The following is a 20,400-nucleotide window of genomic DNA, read 5'->3' as shown; positions in this document are numbered from 1 at the left end:
AGGTAACCTCAGTTACTGGCCATCACGATACTTAACCGTTAGGTACGGGGAGCGGGTCATGACAAATGGTATCAGAGCAATGGTTTATAAAAAATAAAAATAAAAATCATTGGAGCATAGGACACATGCACATTTAAGAAGTAGGATACGGGTAATTAGTACCTAAATATTATATTTTTTTAATCGATTTAATTATATTATAATTTTATATGATTTATATATATATATTTTTTTTGTGTGTGCATAATTTGTGAAGGAAAATACATATAATTTATATTTGTTATAACAAAAGAAGGAAAAGAAACAACGGGTGTCAGGCTCAAGCACCCACCAAAATTATAATATAATTAAATATATATAATTTTTAGCTCAGTATTCAAAAAAAAAAAATTATTTCAATGTTTTTTTGAAAGTGGGTTCAAATTATAAAGATACGAATTTTGAGACTATTTTCCATCAATGAAAAGTCATCTCAAATTTTTTTCAACTCTTACATATGATTTTGTCATTGTGTTCTCATTTTATTTTTATCGTAAACAAAACGAGTGAAAAGTTTTTAAAGTTACTGATTATTTCTCATTTTGGTCCAAAACAGTTTTTGACACCTAGACAGTGAGTCATTTTTTATGAAGTTTTTTTTAAGGTAATATTTTCTATTAGATTATACATCTAATATATATTTATCAGAGTGCGCAGCGGATAGTTTACACATATGACAAATTTCGAGGATGAAATTTTAAAAGGAGGAAAGATTGTAACGACCCAAATTTTTAATTATTCTGTAAAATTGATACTAATATTATTGAATCATAGTTAAGAACATATACGATTTATTTTGTATTATTATGTATAATTTTGTAAAATAATATAATTATTAAAAATTTAAGGATCAAAATATAAATAATAATAATAATAATAATAATAATAATAATAATAACAATAATAATAATAATGGGCAAAAGTGAAATATTGTGAAAGGTGGCCAAACACCTGTTAAGGCCTCGTTTGGGAACAAGCTAATTTAGTAACTTTTTGGCTATTTGGCTAAAATATGAGTTAAAAAAACTAGTATGTTTGGGATGGCTTTTTGACTTTTAACGAAAAGATGTGCAAAAAGTAAAGAGAAAATATAATCTTTGACTTTTTTGTATGAATTGTTGACTTTTTGACTAATTTAATAACTTTTTGATTTTTTGACTAAAAATGAGAGTTTCCAAACGAGACCTAAGTCTAAGTCCTTGGATGTGGTGAATCATCACCTAGGAAATTAATTATAGGATGAGTCACCTGTTAAGCTCGAATATAAAAGAAGGAGGTGATTCGGCTGGGCGAAGAAAGAGAGGAAGAAACGAAAGAAAGGAAGGAAAAAAGAGAGAAAGGAAAGAAGAAAAGGGAAATAAAATAAAGGAAGTTGAAAGGGTTTTTAGTAGTGGAAAGAAAGAGTGAGATATTAAAGTTAAGGTGAGTTATATTATATCTTAAGTCACCATAATATATTTTACGTATATTTTGACTTACCATATTTATTTTATACATGTTATGTTTTATAAACTATTATAAATTATTTAAATATTTCAGTTACATGGTTTATTTTCTGAACCCTATTTGTGAAAATGAAATCCATGGATATGTTTATTTATATTTTAAAGAATATTTGACTATAACCTTATAAACAATTATGTTTTGTAAGTACCACTATGGGAGTCCCATGTCTAGGGGGCTTAAATAACCATTGGCTTCTATTTGACCACTTTTGTGGTCCTCTGTTTGTCATGGATCCATTGACCTCTGTTCTGTGCGGAACAAAGTGCTATGCGGAGATAAGTGCTACACTACTGTGGGAGCCACCTCTATAGTCCGTACGAGTCACCTCTTGAATCCGTACCTCTGTTCTGACTGTCACTTCAATGACCTCTGTTCTGTTCTGTACCGTGGTTATGGTTATTTACTTACATAATTTATGTATTTCAGTTTCTGCCACTTAAATGATTTGTTTTCCAAATTACCGTGGTTATGGTTATTTATTTACATAATTTCTGTATTTCAATTTTGCTACTTAAAGGATTATTTGTTCTGACTAAGTCATCTCAAATGTTTTGGCTTAACTAACTATACATGGTTATTTCGTGTCCCTTATACTCTCGGTATAATATTTCTCACTCTGCCATGTGTTTCTAGTTGTTTACTAATTTTCAGGAAACAATACAATTCAAAAATAGCTTTTGGAAAGTCGGGTTACGGAATAGACACACACAACACTTTTATTGATATTTTTCTATGTAAATATCGGCCTTTTTGGTCAGTATAATTTTGTAATAAAAATAGAAACTCCGATGATTATTTGGTACTCTCATTTAAATATTACTTCTGCTCGCGTTTATTGATTTGTTTAAGAATTGGCCGGAGGTAACCTCAGTTACTGGCCATCACGATGCTTAACCCTTGAGTATGGGGAGCGGGTCGTGACAGGTATGTTAGGGTGTAAACCTACGTCTACTCCTATGGATCCCAATGTCAAGCTCATATCAGAGTCTAGCGAGTTGCTAGAGGACTCAGGCATGTATCAGCGTCTTGTTGGACATCTATTTTATTTGACCAACACTAGACATGACTTGACGTCTGCAGTCAGTGTTGTTAGTCAATTTATGCATGCACCTCGTACAGAATATCTTAATGTGGTTCCTCACATTTTGAGATATTTGAAGATTTCCCCTGACTTGGGATTATTCTTTACGGCTACTCATCAATCTAAGCTCTCTTGTTTCACTGATGCTAACCATGCAGGATCTAGAACTGATCGGCGTTCTACTTCTAGCTTCTGCACTTTCTATGGTGATCATGTTGTATCGTGGAAGAGTAAGAAGTAAGGAATTGTTTATAGATGTTCTGCAAAAGCTCAGTATCGAGCTATGGCACAAGGAACATGCCAGATTCTATGGATTCATTCTATCCTAACAGAGTTGGGTTTTGAGGAGACTGGTCTTGCCTCCTTATTTTGTGACAACAAGTCTGCTATTATGTTGTCATTTGATTTGTCCTTTATGAGCGTACTAAGCATATAGAGATTGACATTCATTTCATTCAAGAAAAGGTTTGGACTGGTAATGTGAGTCCATCCTTTGTCTCTTCCTCTCAGCAGTTAGCAGATATGTTCATAAAGTCTGTAGGATCGACATTGCTCTAATCATCCATTGGCAAGCTGTGATTGTTAAATATCTTCACACCAGCTTGATGGGGAGCGTTGAATATAAGAATTAAAGCATATAGAATGCTTTTAATTTTAGTATTATGTATATAATCGGTGATTGTATCAATTACTGATTTAGTGCCTTATTTATATCGTTTCCTAAATTGTATCATGAATCTATTATATATGCATGGCCTCTACTTCATTCATTGGTAAGTCAAATCATTTTTTTCATCCTTTTAACATAAGACATAGTAAATAGGTTATGGGATCTCTCAAAGGGTATTCGGTGGGCCCAATCATTCGCTTTTCATGTCTCGTTCTCAATGGTCATGTTTGATTCACAAGACTAATAGTGAAGTATTAATAATCCTATTAAATTAGTGTGGTATTCATTATCCAATTGGATTAATATCCATTGGATAAATAATCCCACCCCTACCCCATTACTAATAATCCTACAAATTTGTTGGATTAATTATCCATTGGATTAATAATCCTAAACCAAAATATTAAAACAAACATAGGATAATTGGGCCCACGGATTAATAATCCCAATCCCATGCTCTAATCCACCCAATCAAACATGCCAAATATGTGCAGTGTGAAGTAAGTGAGGGTCCAAATCTAGCAAATTCATGGAAAAATCCACTAATCACAAGAAATGACAAATAAAGACCACATCACCAAATTCGAAATCGCCACATAATCTTTTGAGAAAATTAGGAAATCATGACTTGTGCCAATGTAGGCCACTACTCGCCACAACCAAAAAACTCGGTCTAGGAGTTTAGGTATGGGAGAGTAAAATCATGAATTGAGCACCCATACTCACCCGATTAAAGATCAATCTCTACTAATCATTGATATGAGATTCATTGCTAAAATATATCCATATCCCAATTATTAATGCTAGCTTTACTATGTGGAACAAACAAATATAGATTGAATCACCTTTTTGGAACATTTTGATCTCTTGCATTTTGAAAGGTTTTGACAATGAGTATCTCAAAAGAAACACACGTGCAAAGAGATCGAAACAATTCCAACTAAGGCAAAACAACCTCTATTTAACGAGAAAACATAGAGATTTATATCTCAAGTAAGCACATAACCTTATGCTAGGATGCTAAACATAATAAAGGAAGCATAAGCGAGATGTAAAGATAAAAGAAGCTCACCTAATTTTCCTCAACACTAAGCCAAACACAAATGCTTAGAAAACATGCGTGATCCTAGATGTGAAAAATTAAATGCAATAACACTTATGAGATGAATCCTATGAGCCCGGATGCTACTATAATGTAATATGAAGCATCTTAAGTGTAAGAGTATATACGAAATGCAATGCGTCAGGCTCCAAATGCATGAACATGGATGCAATGAGTCAGGCTCAAAATGCATGAACATGGATGAAAATCATGAATAAAAAGATGATAAAGAAAATATGATGAAAGAAATCATATGGAAAGCATAAATAAATAAAAGACAGAGCGAGAGAGCGAGAGCGAGAGCGAGAGAGATAAACAAATCAAATAGAAGCTATGCAAAAGAAGAAGCTAACTAGTAAGGTAAACAAAGAAAAAAAATGAGAGAGTTAAAACAAGCTACATCTACCAATTCAAAGTAACTACATATAAAACAAATAGAAACTACAAAGCAAAGAAAAATAGAATGAATCTACTCTCTTCATAATAGAGGTTAACACGAGAGAATAGATTCTTCCATTCAAGTGGGGTGAGTTTATCTTCTCTATCATGGAAAATACACATGAGAATCATAAACTCCTTATCGTCAAATGAAAATGGAAGCAACACGAGACAGGTCTACTTTCTTCATCATAAGAATGAACATAAGAGAGCAGAACACATCATGATCAAGTGAGCATACCAACAATGAGAATGAGTACACTTTCTTCATCACAAGAATGAACATGAGAGAGTAAAACTTCTTTATAATCAAAGTGAGCTAAAGATTTAACATAAAAGATATAGGCTTGGTAGATGTTATACCAGGAATGGAAATTTCTAAAACATTTGATGGCTATGCTATAATGTTGTAATAACCCACACTTATGTCGTAGTCATGTTCGTGAACATTGGTATGATTATGACCCGTTAAGCTTGCATTTGCATAATTATGACTTGTTTTGCCTAAGTAAGATCCATGCCTTGTTTTGATGTCTATGTGATTTGTCTAAGTGTTGTGTGCTTGCTTTGTTCCTTCCTTGGTACCTTGAGCCTAAGTTATGTTTAGCCGAAGTCGTGCCAAGCCTAGGTTATGTTAAGCCTAGATCATTCCAAGCCAAGGTCATCTTCAGTCTAAAAGTATCTTGGAACCCCTTCGTTTGACCTCTACCTTCGCCCTGATATATTGACCGAGATGGCATTATCTAGGCCGAGGTGTGAGTCGCCAAGGCCGAGATGTGTATCATCTAGGCCGAGATGTTACCTTTGCACCTGAGCGATCTTGTCCTGGAGTGGTATGACCTAGACTGAGGTATGGCATATCTAGGCCAAGGTGTGGCACAGCTTAGTCAAGTGTCGTCCTCCCTGGCTGAGGTCATTGTCACATTAGTTGCCGATGCCTTGTCCTTAGCCGATGTCACCACTTGCTGGAGTGCCATACCGAGTAGCTTGTTGGATACACTTTGTCATAGTCTTGTCTTCTCAATCTATCACCTTTTTGAGGAGAGCCAACTAGCCGTTGCCACGTGTCCGAGCTGAGAGTTAAGTCAGCCGATAGAGAGAGAGAACCCATCATTTTGTTGTATACTTGTTTTGAAGAGGAGAGAGAAACTCTAGGAGAGGAAGAAGAGTTCTTGAGAGAGAGTGGATTTCTAAGCTTGATTCCTAGAGATCGAACCGTTAGATCCGTGTTCTAAGGTTAGATTCTTGATCCACTCTTGTTGTTCTTTATGTTCATGTTATTGCATTGCATGATTGAATATGATTTGTAAGCCATGCATTGCTTTGAAGTTCGGTTTTAGAAAGAGAAAATGGCATTCATGTGTTCTTCAAGAAAAGTCATGTTTTGATCCGAAGGCCCATGCCTAGATCCACGTTTTTGTGTTTGTTTTCGCATGATTTTCAAGTATGGGTACCCAGGTCCATGTTTTCGAACTCATAGCATGAAATCCTAGATTTTTGTTATAAAGAAGTTATGATTTTAGCATCCATGTTCTTCATGATCTTCATGTTCATGTTCTTCACGGGTGGAAACCCAGATCCCCAGACTTCACTTCCCGAGGTGTAGTCGTCGAGATCACTCTCACCTAGACCTCACACTTAGGCCAAGCATTGTATCTCACCTTGGCCTACCTTGCATGATCACTTATACCTTTAGTTGTCTTGTGCGCACCTCGGCATGCAGCCGCATGCCGAAGCCTAGGTAGCCACACCTTGGCCAGGAGGTGTGGGACCTCAGCAAATACTTGGTTGGTACCCAGCATGTCTTCCTGACATGTAAAACAGTGTTTTGACTTCCAGCATATTTTCCCGAGATTATTTGCATGCATGTGAGACTAGTTTGAGAAGTGCATTCAGTATGCTTTGCCATGTGTTTGTAGGACTTGGACCTTTGCCTTGACCCCGACGTCCCAAGAGCTATGTGAGTGGTATTTTTAATAAAGTTATGTTCTTAAGGTTTTGATAAAGTTTTGCCTTGTTTTGATAAAAATATTTGTTAAGCATGAATGATATCCCTATTTTATGTATCAAGTATAAGCTTTGTTTTGGATGACATTCTTGGAACCGTCCTTTCGTGTTAGGGGACGTTAAGCCTAAGTAACGCCGTCCTTCCGTGTTAGGGGACGTTAAGCCTATGTAACATAGTCCTTCCGTGCTAGGGGACTTTAAGCCTAGGTAGCACCGTCCTTTCGTGCTAGGGGACGTTAAGCCTAAGTAGCACCCTTGTTAAGATATCAACCGCCAACGTACTATGAACGGGTGCGCTCGATGCCAAGGTTATGCTTTTGGTTTGCTCGGAATGTCATCACCCCTTGTTTTAAGATTTGACGCATGTTAAGTAAGTAAGCAAGTTTTGAAAGACCAAGATTCGAATGATGTTTCATTTCAAGCCAGCTAAGCTATGTTGTGTATGATTTTGACAAGGATATATTATGTATTGTTTTGAAAAGATCTCGGGTATCATTCATTTAACCCCTTTATTACTTGTACCATTCATTGAGTATCCAAGCTCACCCTCCCTATGTATGTATAAAAGTAAAAAGTAAGAAGTCGGCTACGCTGAGATGTGTGTTTTGTATGCAAGTTATGCCGGCAGTGAGGATGTCAGCAAACTAGAAGATTATGTTTCATGATTTGTGGCTCAAGTGTTTTTGTTCATGTCGGTAATTTTTGAAGCTTATGTATTTTGAACATGTCGGCTCGAGAAGCCTTTTTCCAAGATGTAATATATATTTTTGTACTTCATTTCTATTTGTATTCAAGTTGTAAAGCTATGTAAGGATGTATGCCATTTCATTTGACTTATGCACTGCTCTTATGGACCACTTGTATTTTAGATTATTGCTTCCGCACTTGTGAGCCCTCTATATCTATACTCTGATTGTGTGTGAATTTTGGAAGTTGGCCTTCGGTAATCACGGATTACTGGCCATCACGGCACCAAACTACTAGGGGCGGTTTGGGGTTGTGACAAATGTAATCTCACTACATTATGAAATTCTTGATAAATATGGCAAAGATGATGATCATATTATTAGAACGCCTGTAGACTGAAATCTACATTTATCAAAGAATAAAGGAGAGGGGATTTCACAATTAAGATATGCTTAAACAAATTGGAAGTTTGATGTATCTAATGAACTATACAAGACTTGATATAGTTTATGTAGGTAGTAAATTAAGTAGATACACAAGTAACCCACACGGAGTACGCAGTACCACTCATGGAGCTAGCTTCTCGAGAGGATGACAAATGCCCAATCCGTAACAAGCGGTATCAGAGCCAATCTAGAAGCACTGTGATGGAAAAGATGTGTGAGACTTACACCAAACACCTTCTTTGTCAGGTCCGCAACAAGGATAGTATTTGTGCGGAACGAGTTTCTCATGAATAAAGAAACGGTCAAACGTAAGACAGGCAAGATGTCCTCCTGATGAGGCTCAAGGGATTGGTGATGATAGCATGACACATATCAACTCATTGATATGCAAGTTCTGTATTAAATATCTTGCAAGCATATTAATGTATGAGTAGGAAGATAAACAGAATAAATCCCTATCACATTGAGTTGATCTTTACGTATAATTCATGAGATATGAGATATGCATTACCAATTGTGAAACCGGCTTGACCAGTTGAGGCGGTTGCGATGATATGGCAGTTTTTCATTCGTCATTTGGAGCAACTACAGAGAAGACATCCATTCTCATCCTTTAACGGATAAAGGCGGGAGACCCTAACCGCACTATCCACCTCCAAATTTCTCTCTCTCTCTCTCTCTCTCTCTCTCTACAATGGCAACAACTGCCTCTGTGACACCCCTGTCTTCCACTTTCTCAACACCCTCTTCAACTCCAAAACCTCCATCATCTCATCCATCTTCCATCTCCTTCAAAACCTACCAAAATTTCAAGCAACCCAATTCCACAATTAGAAGAGAATTCCTCAAAGGAATGGCTGTGATACCACTCTTTGTATTGCAAGAACACGCCCTCGCTCGCGAGATCGAGGTGGGTTCGTTCCTCCCCCAATCGCCTTCCGACCCTTCCTTTGTCCTCTTCAAGGCCTCTCCCAAAGACACTCCAGCTCTTCGAGCAGGTAATGTTTATAATTCAATTGCTTCATAAATTGTTTTGTAAACATTCTTTTAATCAATGTAATGTATACTAATTTGGGAATGTTGAATTTTGTAATTTGTTTGTAATGATTATGAGGGGGAGATTAATTACTGTACTTGGTTGTTTGCACAAAATTCAACCTCAATAAAAGGGTACATGAAATGGCCAGGAATCTGTGTCAAGAAGCAAATGTCTTGAGCTCAAGTCATCTAATTTGGGGCCAATTCCAAGAATTTATGTGTAATTGCCTCTTTTGATAGAGACTACATGTACTGTGAACTAGTCAGGTTCTTTAAGAGGCTGAATACCCTATTAACCAAAAAACCCCGAAGAAAAAAAATATATGCATAAGTTTCTACTTGCTATGTTTTTGGAGATTTACTAGTGTTATAGGGTAGAATGTAATGAAGTGATCAACACACACACACGCACACACAGGGAGAAGAAGAAGAATTACAACATTCCAGCTGTCATGAGAATAATAACTTCTCTAACAAAATCTATAACAACTATTCTAACTGAATCTATAATAATCAACCATAACTAACTATATCTAACTCCAAGATCAGTGTATTCTAACAGAATGAAGGTTGCTAATTGTTAGGTGTGAGATGTAATTGATGAGTTGGACTGATCTTCAAGAGGATGGAATCAAGAGGACTTAATGTTTGAATTGCTCTTGTTTAACTCTGCTTTTTTAAATTCATTCATTTGATGTGGTAGTCTCTTGTTAACATGTGGTACCAATGGAATTCATATTCAATGTCTTGGCAACAATATCAGTAAGGACTTTGTCCTTGACAAGATAGGGTGGTTGACAATGATAATTGAGGTTGCATTGTTCATCTACCTAGCTTGAACTAGGCTATGTCCATGTGCTTGATTTGGTAGTGCTTGTGCTAAACATAAATAATACCGTGTTTATCTTGTAGAATAATTTCTATTATTGCTACTCTTTCTCAGGAATTATTTCTCAGTTTGTCAACAATAATATATAGATAGATAGATAGATAGATAGATAGATAGAGATACAAATTGTTTTTATGGTACTTGACAATCTAAGAAGTACGGACACTTCTAAGATGGTGATGTGTCCATGTCGGGCACCAATGCTTGTTGGACACTTCCCAACTTGTGTCCAACAAAAGAAATTTAGACCTAGACACTTTGAGGACACAAATGTTCATCATTTAGACATCCATGAAACTAATTATAAGTTTGAACAAAATAACTTGTGACCTAATGACAAAAGAAAAACAATGTAAATTTATTGGAATTGGTATTAATTATGTTGCATTTATTTATTATTATCTGTGAATGATATATTCATATATATGACATATAATGAATATATGCAATTATTCATTTCGTGGTTGTTTTCCACTTGTCATGTCCTATTGTCGTGGCAGCATATCTATGTCATATTCCTATCATGTCACGTGTTTGTGTGGGAAAGGGTTCAAGGCCACTTTCTTAGAAGAATCACAATTTTAGAATTGTCACACCTATTCATGTAGTTAGCCTCAGATAGTTGGGACAAAGATTAGCTAAGCTAAGGAGACTTATTCTTGTAGAGATCTATGGTTTGAGATATATCAGCTCGCAATGCTCCTACAACTTTTTTGCACATTTGCGGTTCCTGCAAATGCAAGATAGTAAAACTAGGCACATGATTTTCTGCTGAGAATGATGTAAAGGCACTCAGCTCTTTTCATTGTGGTGGTGATGATTTATATATGAAAACATGACCTCGATGTTATTTTGTCCTAATGGACATTGATGGGTTTGCCTTGGTTTTTTTTTTTTTTTTCAATGGAATGGGTTTGCCGCAGTTGTTTGGCTAAGCATGTCGTTAATTGGCAATTGATGTGTTGTCTTTGATTTTGTATTATAGGAGTCCAACTACAATATGCTCTAGGTCAGAGTGTTCCTCTAAACTATTTTACAAAGCTTTATTTATACTAGCAAATTGAAAGTTTGGGACTTTAGAATTCCTAAAATTAAAAAGTCTAAAAGATGAGGAAATAATAGATACCCACATTGTTTTTATTTTATTGTTGAAATCTAAGTTATTTTCATCTTACTTACAACGCATTTCATGTGTGTCTTAATGATAAACTATATGTTCCCAAAGTGTTCGAAACATGTTGAGGAGTGTCCAACAACTGCCTGTGCTTCTTAGCCTAAAGATCAATAATCTTTTTATTTTGTTATTAAAATTCTATGCTTTCTATTTGTATATCTTCAAATAATCTAGAATGATGGGAGAAACAACTTCACCATTTTTACAAGGGCTATTGAGTTAGAAATGATCTGAGGACAAAGTTTCTATTGTTCAACTCTGAAAGCACCAGTTGTAGCCTTGGTTGTAGTTGAATTTCTTAAAGTTGATCTAGTATATGCCTTTTGCACAACTTGGTTTGACATGATTGTTGTTAGGCCTTGAAAGGGGGCGGAGAATTTAATAGACAAGTCTTAAGAAAAAGAAAAGGAAAAAGAAAAAAAAAGAGAAAAAATTTAGTTCATTGTCACTTCATCTTTTATGTATACTTCTAGTTATATAGCATGTTAGGTTGAATTATATAAGAACTAAAGTGTCTTACTGCTTCCTAAATCCTAATCACAACCAGCAAGGTTACATAAAGGGCACTATTTAAAGCCTTTCTTGATCTCTACTCATTGTTGCTGTGCTTTCACAGTCTACAATATTTGATTATATTGATGTTTGTGATGATGTGTTATGTGTTTTATATTTTGTTTTAGTTGTTTAGTAGCCTTAGAATTATTTATGTACTTTGAATCATATTAATAGACATACATGTGTCTATGAGAGAGCACTATTTTTGGTCTGTCTTGTTAGCCAATTACTGTGTCTCTCTCTCCCTTTATTCTTGTCTTTTCCTTACACTGTAAATTCAACTGTGTTCTTACACACTGTATTTTTTCTTCCATTCAGGTTAAGCTTTTATCCTATGATAATTTATTTAGGGAGCTTCCATTAACCAAGAGAAACTTCATTTTAGGAAAAAACAATCTGCCACTAACCCTTTTCTACTGCAACCACTCAGCCCATCTCTCTTGCCTTTCTTTTTTATTTTTTATTTTATTTTATTTTTTTTCAGGTTTCTGTACTTTAGTTCCTTCTCTATATGTTAAGGAAACCTCCAATCTAGTTGCTTGCAGGAAATGTGCAGCCGTATCAGTTCATCCTTCCTCCTACTTGGAAACAAGCACGTGTAGCTAACATACTTTCTGGCAATTACTGTCAACCCAAGTGTGCAGAGCCTTGGGTGGAAGTGAAGTTCGAAGACGAAAATCAGGGAAAAGTTCAGGTAGTGGCTTCTCCTTTGATACGACTAACTAACAAACCCAATGCAACAATTGAAGATATTGGAAGCCCTGAGAAGGTCATTGCTTCCCTTGGCCCTTTTGTCACTGGCAACTCATATGACTCAGACGAACTGCTTGAAATTTCAGTTGAGAAGCAAGGTGATCAAACGGTATATATTTTCAATCCTTGAAGTTTATCTCATGTTTTCATTGTTTTATTTAAATTTTTTTGGGTCAGTTTATTCTTCTCATTTTACCTACCATCTTTTTTGGCCACATGGCACAAAAACAGAGAATATATATTTGGTAGTCACCAGTTGTAGAGATGTTCGGATATGAGGCATCTTGATCCAACTTCAATTTATTTTTCAGTGTAATATGATAGGAGAAAAATTGTCATGGCTATGTAACGCTGAACATAGGTTTTAAAAGAATGAAACACTAGTTTGCTTAAGTTATGCATAAGACCAATTACAGCTTGGCAACCCAAAAGGCCATGAGAAGGCACATAATAAGCACAGACACGGATATGGACATTAAACACAGGCACAGACACGGACACGGACACGGAGATGGACACGGAGCACGGTGATTTCAAAAAAATGGGGGCATAGACACGGCGGGAAAACGACAATAACATATGTTTTCATATATTTTTATTTACTATCTAGATTAATATTACATCTGCAAACAATCAAATATTAACAAAACTAACTCTAATTATATTTTTTATCTTTTATTTTTTTAAAAAAGTTAAATAAATCAACACTTACCATTTATATCTTTTTTATGGATGATCTATTAAGTATTTAAATCTAAGAAAAAAATAACAAACATTCAATATTCATCAAAAGCGCTAAAGGAAATGGGGGAAAAGACAAGTTGACATGTCCGTAGTGTATCCCCAAAGTGTCCCTAGCGTGTCTCCTAAAAATAAATTAATTAAATAATGGGACACGGCACATGCGTGTCCCCGAGGTGACTGTGTGCCCCGAACTGTCCGTGTGTCCAACACGGGTACGGCACTTGTTTTGAAGTGTCGATGCTTCATAAGAAGGCACTATGAGACGTGACCATATCCAATAGGAATATAGGATTGAATTTTGAAGTTTTTCAGAAGGTCAAGTTGTTTTAATCATCTATAATGAAAAGAATGGCTATTTTTCTGCAAATCTAGGGAGAGGAAGTTTAGCTTATCACCTCTTGACGGCTTTTTTTTTTTATATTTTTATTTTTTAATGTGCTAACAGTTAAGAGATTGATTTCCTTCTTGTTGATGTCTATTGGCTTTGTTTGCTAAATTCAGGTGGTTTGGAAGATAATGATAATGTATTGAACCTCCTGTGTGTTAGCTTGGTTTTGTTAGTTTGTTTTGCTGTTAGTTTTAAGGTCCATTATAAAATTTGTGCTTTAATACACACTTGAAGAAACTGAAGTAAAACCTATTCACTTAAATGGTATGATTGTAAATTTTCTCATTGTGATGTGTGCAGTATTACAAATATGCTCTTGAGACTCCATATGCTATGACGGGATCGCACAATCTTGCAAAGGCAACAGCAAAAGGGAACACTGTCGTCTTATTTGTGGCTAGTGCAAATGATAAACAGTGGCAATCATCCCAGAAAACACTAAAAGCTATACTTGATTCATTCCAAGTGTAAATTTTATTTATTTATTTTTGGTTGTAGTCTACCCCTTTCAGACCCCCATCCAATGGGGTATTAAACTGGATGTACTTTTCATAAATTTTGTATCCACTTTGAAATATTAATAATTTGTGGTGGTGGTAGTGGTGGAGGTGGAGGGTGGTGGCAGTAGTGGTGGCAATTGACAATGGTGGTGGTATGCTCATGATGGTGGCAGTACATCCTAATGATAGCATAAGCATAAGCAGTTGAACATTTAGCATTCAACATTAAGCATTAAGTAAGAAGTATCCTTAAGAGATACTTAACTTTGTAAGTGGTATGAGTTATAATTATCAAAAGGACTTAATTTATTTTCACATAATAAACTCATCTGTAAGTGCTGAATTAGGTTATCAAACACACCCTTAGTATTGCGCGTAAAACTTAATGACGTGCCAGGCGCTTAAATTTTTTGATTCAAGGATGCTATTGTTTCTGTACCTCGTCCACTTGATCATGTTCAAGGAAATGCACCAAATGGGATCAGGTTTCCCATTATTCCTGTGGCGAATATCATTCCAAAGGATAACTGTATTATCATTGTTAATTTAGTGGGCCATGAAGCTCCTGCCTTCCAAAATGGGGAACTTTGGTATCAAGGTGGGGAGTGTAGGGATGTTAGGTCAAACGAGGATGGCCTAAAGAATTTAGGTGTGATTTATCGTTTCCCTTAACGACGAAAGGGTGGTCTAGTTGTGTTATTTTGTAGATAAGATTGGCTTGTCTTTTGTATGTTTTAATAGTGAGAAGGGTGAGAAAAGATGGGAGGGTCAGTTTTGGAGGGAAAGGGAAAGTGAGGGTAGAAGAAAGGGGCTTTTAGGGAACTGATAAATTTGGTTTGTGAGGTTCATTGTGATAGTTGTTCTAGGGAAGTGAAAGGTAGAGAGAATTCTAAATGAAAATAATGAGTTGGAATGTGAGAAGACTGAGGTCCAAGAGAAAAGGTTTGAACTCTAATCAATAATTAAGTATTGACTAGACATTGCCTTGACATTGTTATTTTGCAACAAACAAAAATTGAAATTTTTGATAGAAAATTGGTTGAGAGTATGTGGGCAGTATTTAGGGGAACTCAATATCTATCAGGTTAGGAATATTGATAACAAGGAAGGGTTTGACAGGAGTTTATGGTCCTAATAACCCTAGCTTGAGAGACTCTTTGTGGTCTGAGTTAACTTGCGTTTATGGCTTATATTCTCCTAGTTGGCGTGTTAGGAGTGACTTTCATGCTATTAGATCGGTTTCGGAAAAATTTAATAGGATTAGGGTTACATTTTGTGTGAGGAATTTCGATACATTCATTAGAGATTGTTATTTGATTGATCAATGCTCATTTCACTTGGACAAATCTTCAGGCTAATATGGTTAATTTGGTTTGTAATATGTTGGATAGCCTTTTCTTTTCTGTGGACTGGTATAATAGGTTTCAAAATGTTACAGCGGGATGATAGGTTTCCAAACGTAGGTAGGAGGTGATTCCTACAGTTGCACGGATCATTGTCTTGTGACTTTGGACAGTTATCCTTTTAAATGAGGTCCTACCCCCTTTCATATTTGAGAAGAAGTGGTTGGCTAAAAAGCATTAACACTTCTAAGAATGTAACATATCCGTGTTGGACAGTTCAGAACTGAGCTCTGAATTATATGTTGGAACAATGTGGTTTTGTATTGTTGGAGAAACAATAAACCAAAATTTAGAACCCAAGGCTTTTCTATTTGAGTTTCGTGGGTAATGTTTTGTGCTTCTGGTTCACTTCTCTTTTATGAAATTTAGAGCATCTCCCTCTGATTATCATGTCCAACGAAAGTCAACCTGATAAATTTATATGTTTATTGAAAAGTTCGGCACTTCAAAATGTCAAGATATTTATTTTACTAAAAAATGATATATTACTTTACATTGTGAATAGCTTGATTGCTTGTGATGTTACGTTTACTTCGCATTTTCTTGGATTGACTTTACTAGTAGAATCATAAAAGGCAATTATTTACAATATTGAAAGAAATTTGCATTGTATAGGGTATGAGCCTAGCTGTTTACACTGCAGTGAATCATTCACAATGCTTTTTGTCTAATCACTGATCTCCTTGGACTGTGAGAGGTTGATGCATTATTACAAAAATACAATTGTACCTCCTTTTTCGGTTTTTCATTGGCAAGAACAGATATCATCTTCTTACTCAATACAATCACAGAACATGACTGAATTGCTTAATTTTATATGCTCTCAGCAGACAGTACTGCCTCTGGTGGTGGATTTCCACCCAAAAATGAATTAAAAAGAACAAGCAATCTCTCTGGTTGTGAAAATGGAGCTTCATGCGCAGCTCCTCTAATGGTGGCAAAAGATAGTATATCACCATATACTTGTGTCCATCCAGTGACTTGTCTCCCTTCAAACCAAACTCTGTATGGAACAGTGGTTTTCAATTCCAACTCCTTTGCCAATTCATTCACCAGTGTACACGTTCCGAGTAATGGGATAACTGAATCTTCATCTCCACTGTAAGAATTTTTTATGTAATTTTCGTAAGTAATTCTATGAATGAGATCTTAAATGATTTTTAAGTTTGTGCATACATTATGAAGGAACTCACCTGAAAACCAAGACCCGAATACCAGACTTGACAAGTGAACCCAGTACATGAATTGTTGGTATCTCTAGGTTTTTCTTCTCATAATGGAGAACACTGTTGGCAATAGAGTAAAACACACAGATTATGAAAACACAAAGGTTTTAAATATTTCACTTATACTGTGTTTGGATCATGGATTTGAATAGGGAAAGAGAAATGTGAATGAAATATAAGCTAAATCCATGATTCAAACACAGCCTTGGCAGATCCCATTCAATCTAATCTACCCATTTCTCAACTAGGCTGTGGAGGCTACACAATTCGTGTTATATATTCAAAATGTTTTTGTTGATTCTATATAAAGATGGGAACTCCGAATATGATTATTGTGTTGAAATTATTTTTTTCTTTCTTCTTTCTTTTTTTCATTTTCTGCAACAAGATGAGGATTATTACATGCTGTAAACACTCCATGCAGTGACTCCAACAAGCCACGCATGGAAAGCTTTCTGTACATCTTCCCGGTTCAAGTAAGTAACCGTTTCATCTTCTACACAGACATCTATGTTCTTTGTATCTTGCTGTAAATGAAGATTGATATAGATGGAGCCAAAACTGATTAACACAGTAAAAGAAGAGGAAAACAAGAGTTTCCTAAAGATAAAGAAACAAACAAGTATAGGAGAGCTGGAGATCTAGGCCTACCAATTGATTAAGAACCTGTGCTTGTGAACCAACGGATGATGAGCAGACATCGAGAGTGACATCATATTTGTCGATAAATTTACTGATCTCTCTTGAAACTTGATTGTTTACTCCAGAACAAATAGGGGTAAGAGTGTCAGTTTGGGACTGCCTTCTAATCTAGGAATAGTTGCAGACATTTGTGAATAGTTCATAGGTAGCATCTGATATCAGCCCATGAGACCACAAGTATTCAGCTCTTGAATTGAAATCAGTGTTGAATTCCAGAAGTGGATTTCCTATCTGCAAGCACCACAAAATCGGATTATTTTATTTGGAGTTGAAATTAATTCAAATAGAAATTAGGAAGAAAAAAAAAAAGGTGGGTTTGGGTAATTTTCTTTCTATTTTTAAACTCAAGGCTATTCCCTTGAGATTGAACTTCATTTTGGATTGAATAATGAGTTGTGCCAGTTGTGGACCGTAGTGTCCTGTCAAGAAACAGAATTGTCATGTTGTATTGAAATTGATAGTGATTAGTAAACTCTTTCATGCCTTTGAATTTTGAAAATGAAAATCATCTTAGTTCAAAATTTGAACTGAGATAATCTCTTTTTTCCAAATCGAAAGCATGAATTCTGTGCTGCCAAACATAGCATTAGTGATGCTTATTGAAATTATGCATACCAGCATAACCCCTGTAATATAGAAGTCTCTGTTCTTGTATTCCGGGAATTTGTTAAACCAATGCTCAAGGAAAACAAGATTGTCTTGTGCTAAAGAAAAGGCAAATGCAAAGTTAATTTAGATAAAATATCCAAGAATTGTTTAGCAGTAGTGTCTCAAAACTATTCCCACAAATTAGTTCAATCAAAAAGATGAAGTTCTTAACATAAATGACAACATTATAAAATTCCAATAGTTGCTCTAATTTTGGATTTAGGTTATGACTTGTGGACTGATTTTATCTTCATCAGATACAGAATTCTTGGAAGGATAGATTATCCTTTGGTTGTTAATTAAGGTTTTCAACATATGAAATGAATCATTCAAGAAAAACCTGTCATGTCGTCAGTTACTGATGCATAGAAGGATTTATTAGCTGACTAAGAGAAGCCAACTCCTGCAGGTGACTCCGATTAATAGTATGTTTGCTTCTATAGAAACATTAATTTTGAGTTATTTATTGGCAGTTGAAATCACAACTCAGAGATCGAGAGAGAGAGATAGAATTTGAAGGTTGCCTTTATTCCAGCTATAATCATTTTTGACCAAAACATGTTCAGTTGGTTTAAAAGGTCCATGCTCACAGAAATCTCCAACCCCAATAGATGAACAACCAGGCCCTGTAAAAATCAATAATAGTATGAAAAAATCAGAACCTGAAATTATTACTTCTTGCTATTTGAGTATTATGATTTGAATGATTAAAGGAATTGTCTAACAAACACCTTCATTTAACCAAAGAACAAGAGGCTTTGAAGATGGATCAGTTTCTGCTTCAGCAAAGTAGTAGAAAAGAGCTCTGTCTTCTTGTTCATCAACAGTGACGTACCCTCCAAATTGCTGGAAACTGACCTGTGGCTGACCTGGCAAAATCATGATTTTATCAGCTTCAGGGAGTGACTCTACTCTTAAAACATCTGTATTACATAAATTGTTGCCATGATTAGCCATGCTTTAGTAAACATGGACATGGTCGAGAGAGAGAGAGAGAGGGAGAGATGGGACTTGATATGTCTATGTGCACAAATGATCAAAGTTTATGCTTGGTTTATTGGAATGAGTTGGATTGGAATAATAATTCCATCATAATGTGCATTCTAACATTTAATTTAGGGTATTCGAATCGTAGGTTTTATTTCAAAACTTTTGAGGACAAAAGGACAATAATAATTTGGAAGATCATATTATCCCTACATATCTGTCTATTTGTCCACTGTCCATCTATCTGTCCACATGACATTTCATATTTGTTTATGTGTCACATATCTGTTCACCTAATCTATCTATATGTCCATATCACCACCACTACCGCTACCGCTACCACTAGTAGCTATCACTTGCCGCTGCCGACCATCTCCTATGACTTTTCTGGCTACCTTTTGGCAACCTTTCTAGTGTCAATGAACTTTCCACAACTGACCGATGACAATCCGATAGTGATCTAGCAAGAGTGGGGCAATAATATGTCATTCTCACCAAACAATTTCATTAAATATGTCCTTATCGTTGGACCAAATAACATACGGATCCATAGGTATGGACTTTTCACCAATTATCTCTTTAATTTATTACTAAAAATAATGATTAAAAAAAACACCTTACAAATAAAATAATCATTCACTATTATAAAAAGACTAAAAAATATCTTTCTATTTCAATCCACTATTATTCTAACGAATCAAAATACAACCTAAAGATGAATGACTTTGTTACTTTGTAATTATCTTTGGACAATACTATGTTGACCAATGAGTGAGTGAACTTAGCATACATATGATCCAATTTGTCAGCCAACAATGATTTGTCTTGTTTCATGTTTGTTGAAATGGCCGGCCAAGTGCCAGTGTATTAAAGTCATTGCCTAACATGTTCCTCAATTGGGTAAAGCCGCACCTTTTGTATTGTCTGTACAATATTTTTTTAATGTTTGTTTTTGTAAATCCCAAGTCATTTAAACAATGAAAACTTGAGAAAATAGTCTTAATCTTGAAGACTTTCTAAAATATGATGAATTTTCTGGCCATTGAAATTTGTTTTCTGATTTTAATATGGTTAAATATGGCTCATTTCAAAATGGTTGTTTTCCTACTTGGTGGTAATTGGAAGCCAATAATCAAAGAAGTTCAAACCCTATGCGTATTGAATAAAAATAAATAAGGCACAGATATTTAAATGAATAAATATTGCTCTTAAATAAATTGATGTAAATTTGAGTGCTAAATTAGTTCCTAATTTTAGTTTAAAGTGGACGAGATGAAGCACATTTATTCCCACAAATTATAATGAGACGTGTGCGAAATTATAATGTGCTCAACCACTATTTTGAGCACATACACATTTTGATGTAACAAAAATGAGTGTATATCATGCGCACCCTAAAATCATATATCCACATATA

General features: G+C 35.3%; 2 protein-coding genes and 1 pseudogene across 3 annotated transcripts; 1 reads left to right on the top strand and 2 right to left on the bottom strand.

Annotated features, from left to right (window-relative positions):
- The first annotated feature begins 8,505 nt into the window (after positions 1 to 8,505).
- PPD6 (thylakoid lumenal protein (Mog1/PsbP/DUF1795-like photosystem II reaction center PsbP family protein)) lies at positions 8,506 to 14,101 on the top strand. The gene is made up of 3 exons (XM_082898683.1): positions 8,506 to 8,974; positions 12,178 to 12,494; positions 13,818 to 14,101. The coding sequence occupies exons 1-3, from the start codon at positions 8,671 to 8,673 to the stop codon at positions 13,986 to 13,988; spliced, it is 792 nt and encodes a 263-aa protein (XP_082754809.1). The 5' UTR covers positions 8,506 to 8,670; the 3' UTR covers positions 13,989 to 14,101.
- A 1,901-nt stretch (positions 14,102 to 16,002) lies between these two features.
- LOC114302634 (serine carboxypeptidase-like 45) lies at positions 16,003 to 17,603 on the bottom strand (annotated as a pseudogene). The gene is made up of 4 exons (XR_014345536.1): positions 17,298 to 17,603; positions 17,049 to 17,173; positions 16,614 to 16,706; positions 16,003 to 16,519 (listed from the first exon to the last, which is right to left on the bottom strand). The product of XR_014345536.1 is annotated as a serine carboxypeptidase-like 45 (transcript).
- A 119-nt stretch (positions 17,604 to 17,722) lies between these two features.
- On the bottom strand, positions 17,723 to 19,080 carry LOC114282118 (serine carboxypeptidase-like 45). The gene is made up of 2 exons (XM_082898684.1): positions 18,728 to 19,080; positions 17,723 to 18,622 (listed from the first exon to the last, which is right to left on the bottom strand). Exons 1-2 carry the CDS (start codon positions 18,951 to 18,953, stop codon positions 18,483 to 18,485), a joined length of 366 nt encoding a protein of 121 aa, XP_082754810.1. The 5' UTR covers positions 18,954 to 19,080; the 3' UTR covers positions 17,723 to 18,482.
- Positions 19,081 to 20,400: the final 1,320 nt, after the last annotated feature.

This window comes from Camellia sinensis, chromosome 12 (assembly GCF_055761805.1).
Source record: "Camellia sinensis isolate YWXY chromosome 12, ASM5576180v1, whole genome shotgun sequence".
Classification (NCBI taxonomy): domain Eukaryota; kingdom Viridiplantae; phylum Streptophyta; class Magnoliopsida; order Ericales; family Theaceae; genus Camellia; species Camellia sinensis.
This window is presented reverse-complemented; position numbering and strand designations above follow the sequence as displayed.

Coding starts and splice junctions, on each gene's coding strand:
- PPD6 (XM_082898683.1), top strand. CDS start 8,671: ATGGCAACAACTGCCTCTGTGACACCCCTGTCTTCCACTTTCTCAACA. Junction 8,975..12,177: donor CACTCCAGCTCTTCGAGCAG/GTAATGTTTATA, acceptor AGTTGCTTGCAG/GAAATGTGCAGCCGTATCAG. Junction 12,495..13,817: donor AGAAGCAAGGTGATCAAACG/GTATATATTTTC, acceptor TGATGTGTGCAG/TATTACAAATATGCTCTTGA.
- LOC114282118 (XM_082898684.1), bottom strand. CDS start 18,953: ATGGCTAATCATGGCAACAATTTATGTAATACAGATGTTTTAAGAGTA. Junction 18,623..18,727: donor TGTTCTTTGGTTAAATGAAG/GTGTTTGTTAGA, acceptor TGATTTTTACAG/GGCCTGGTTGTTCATCTATT.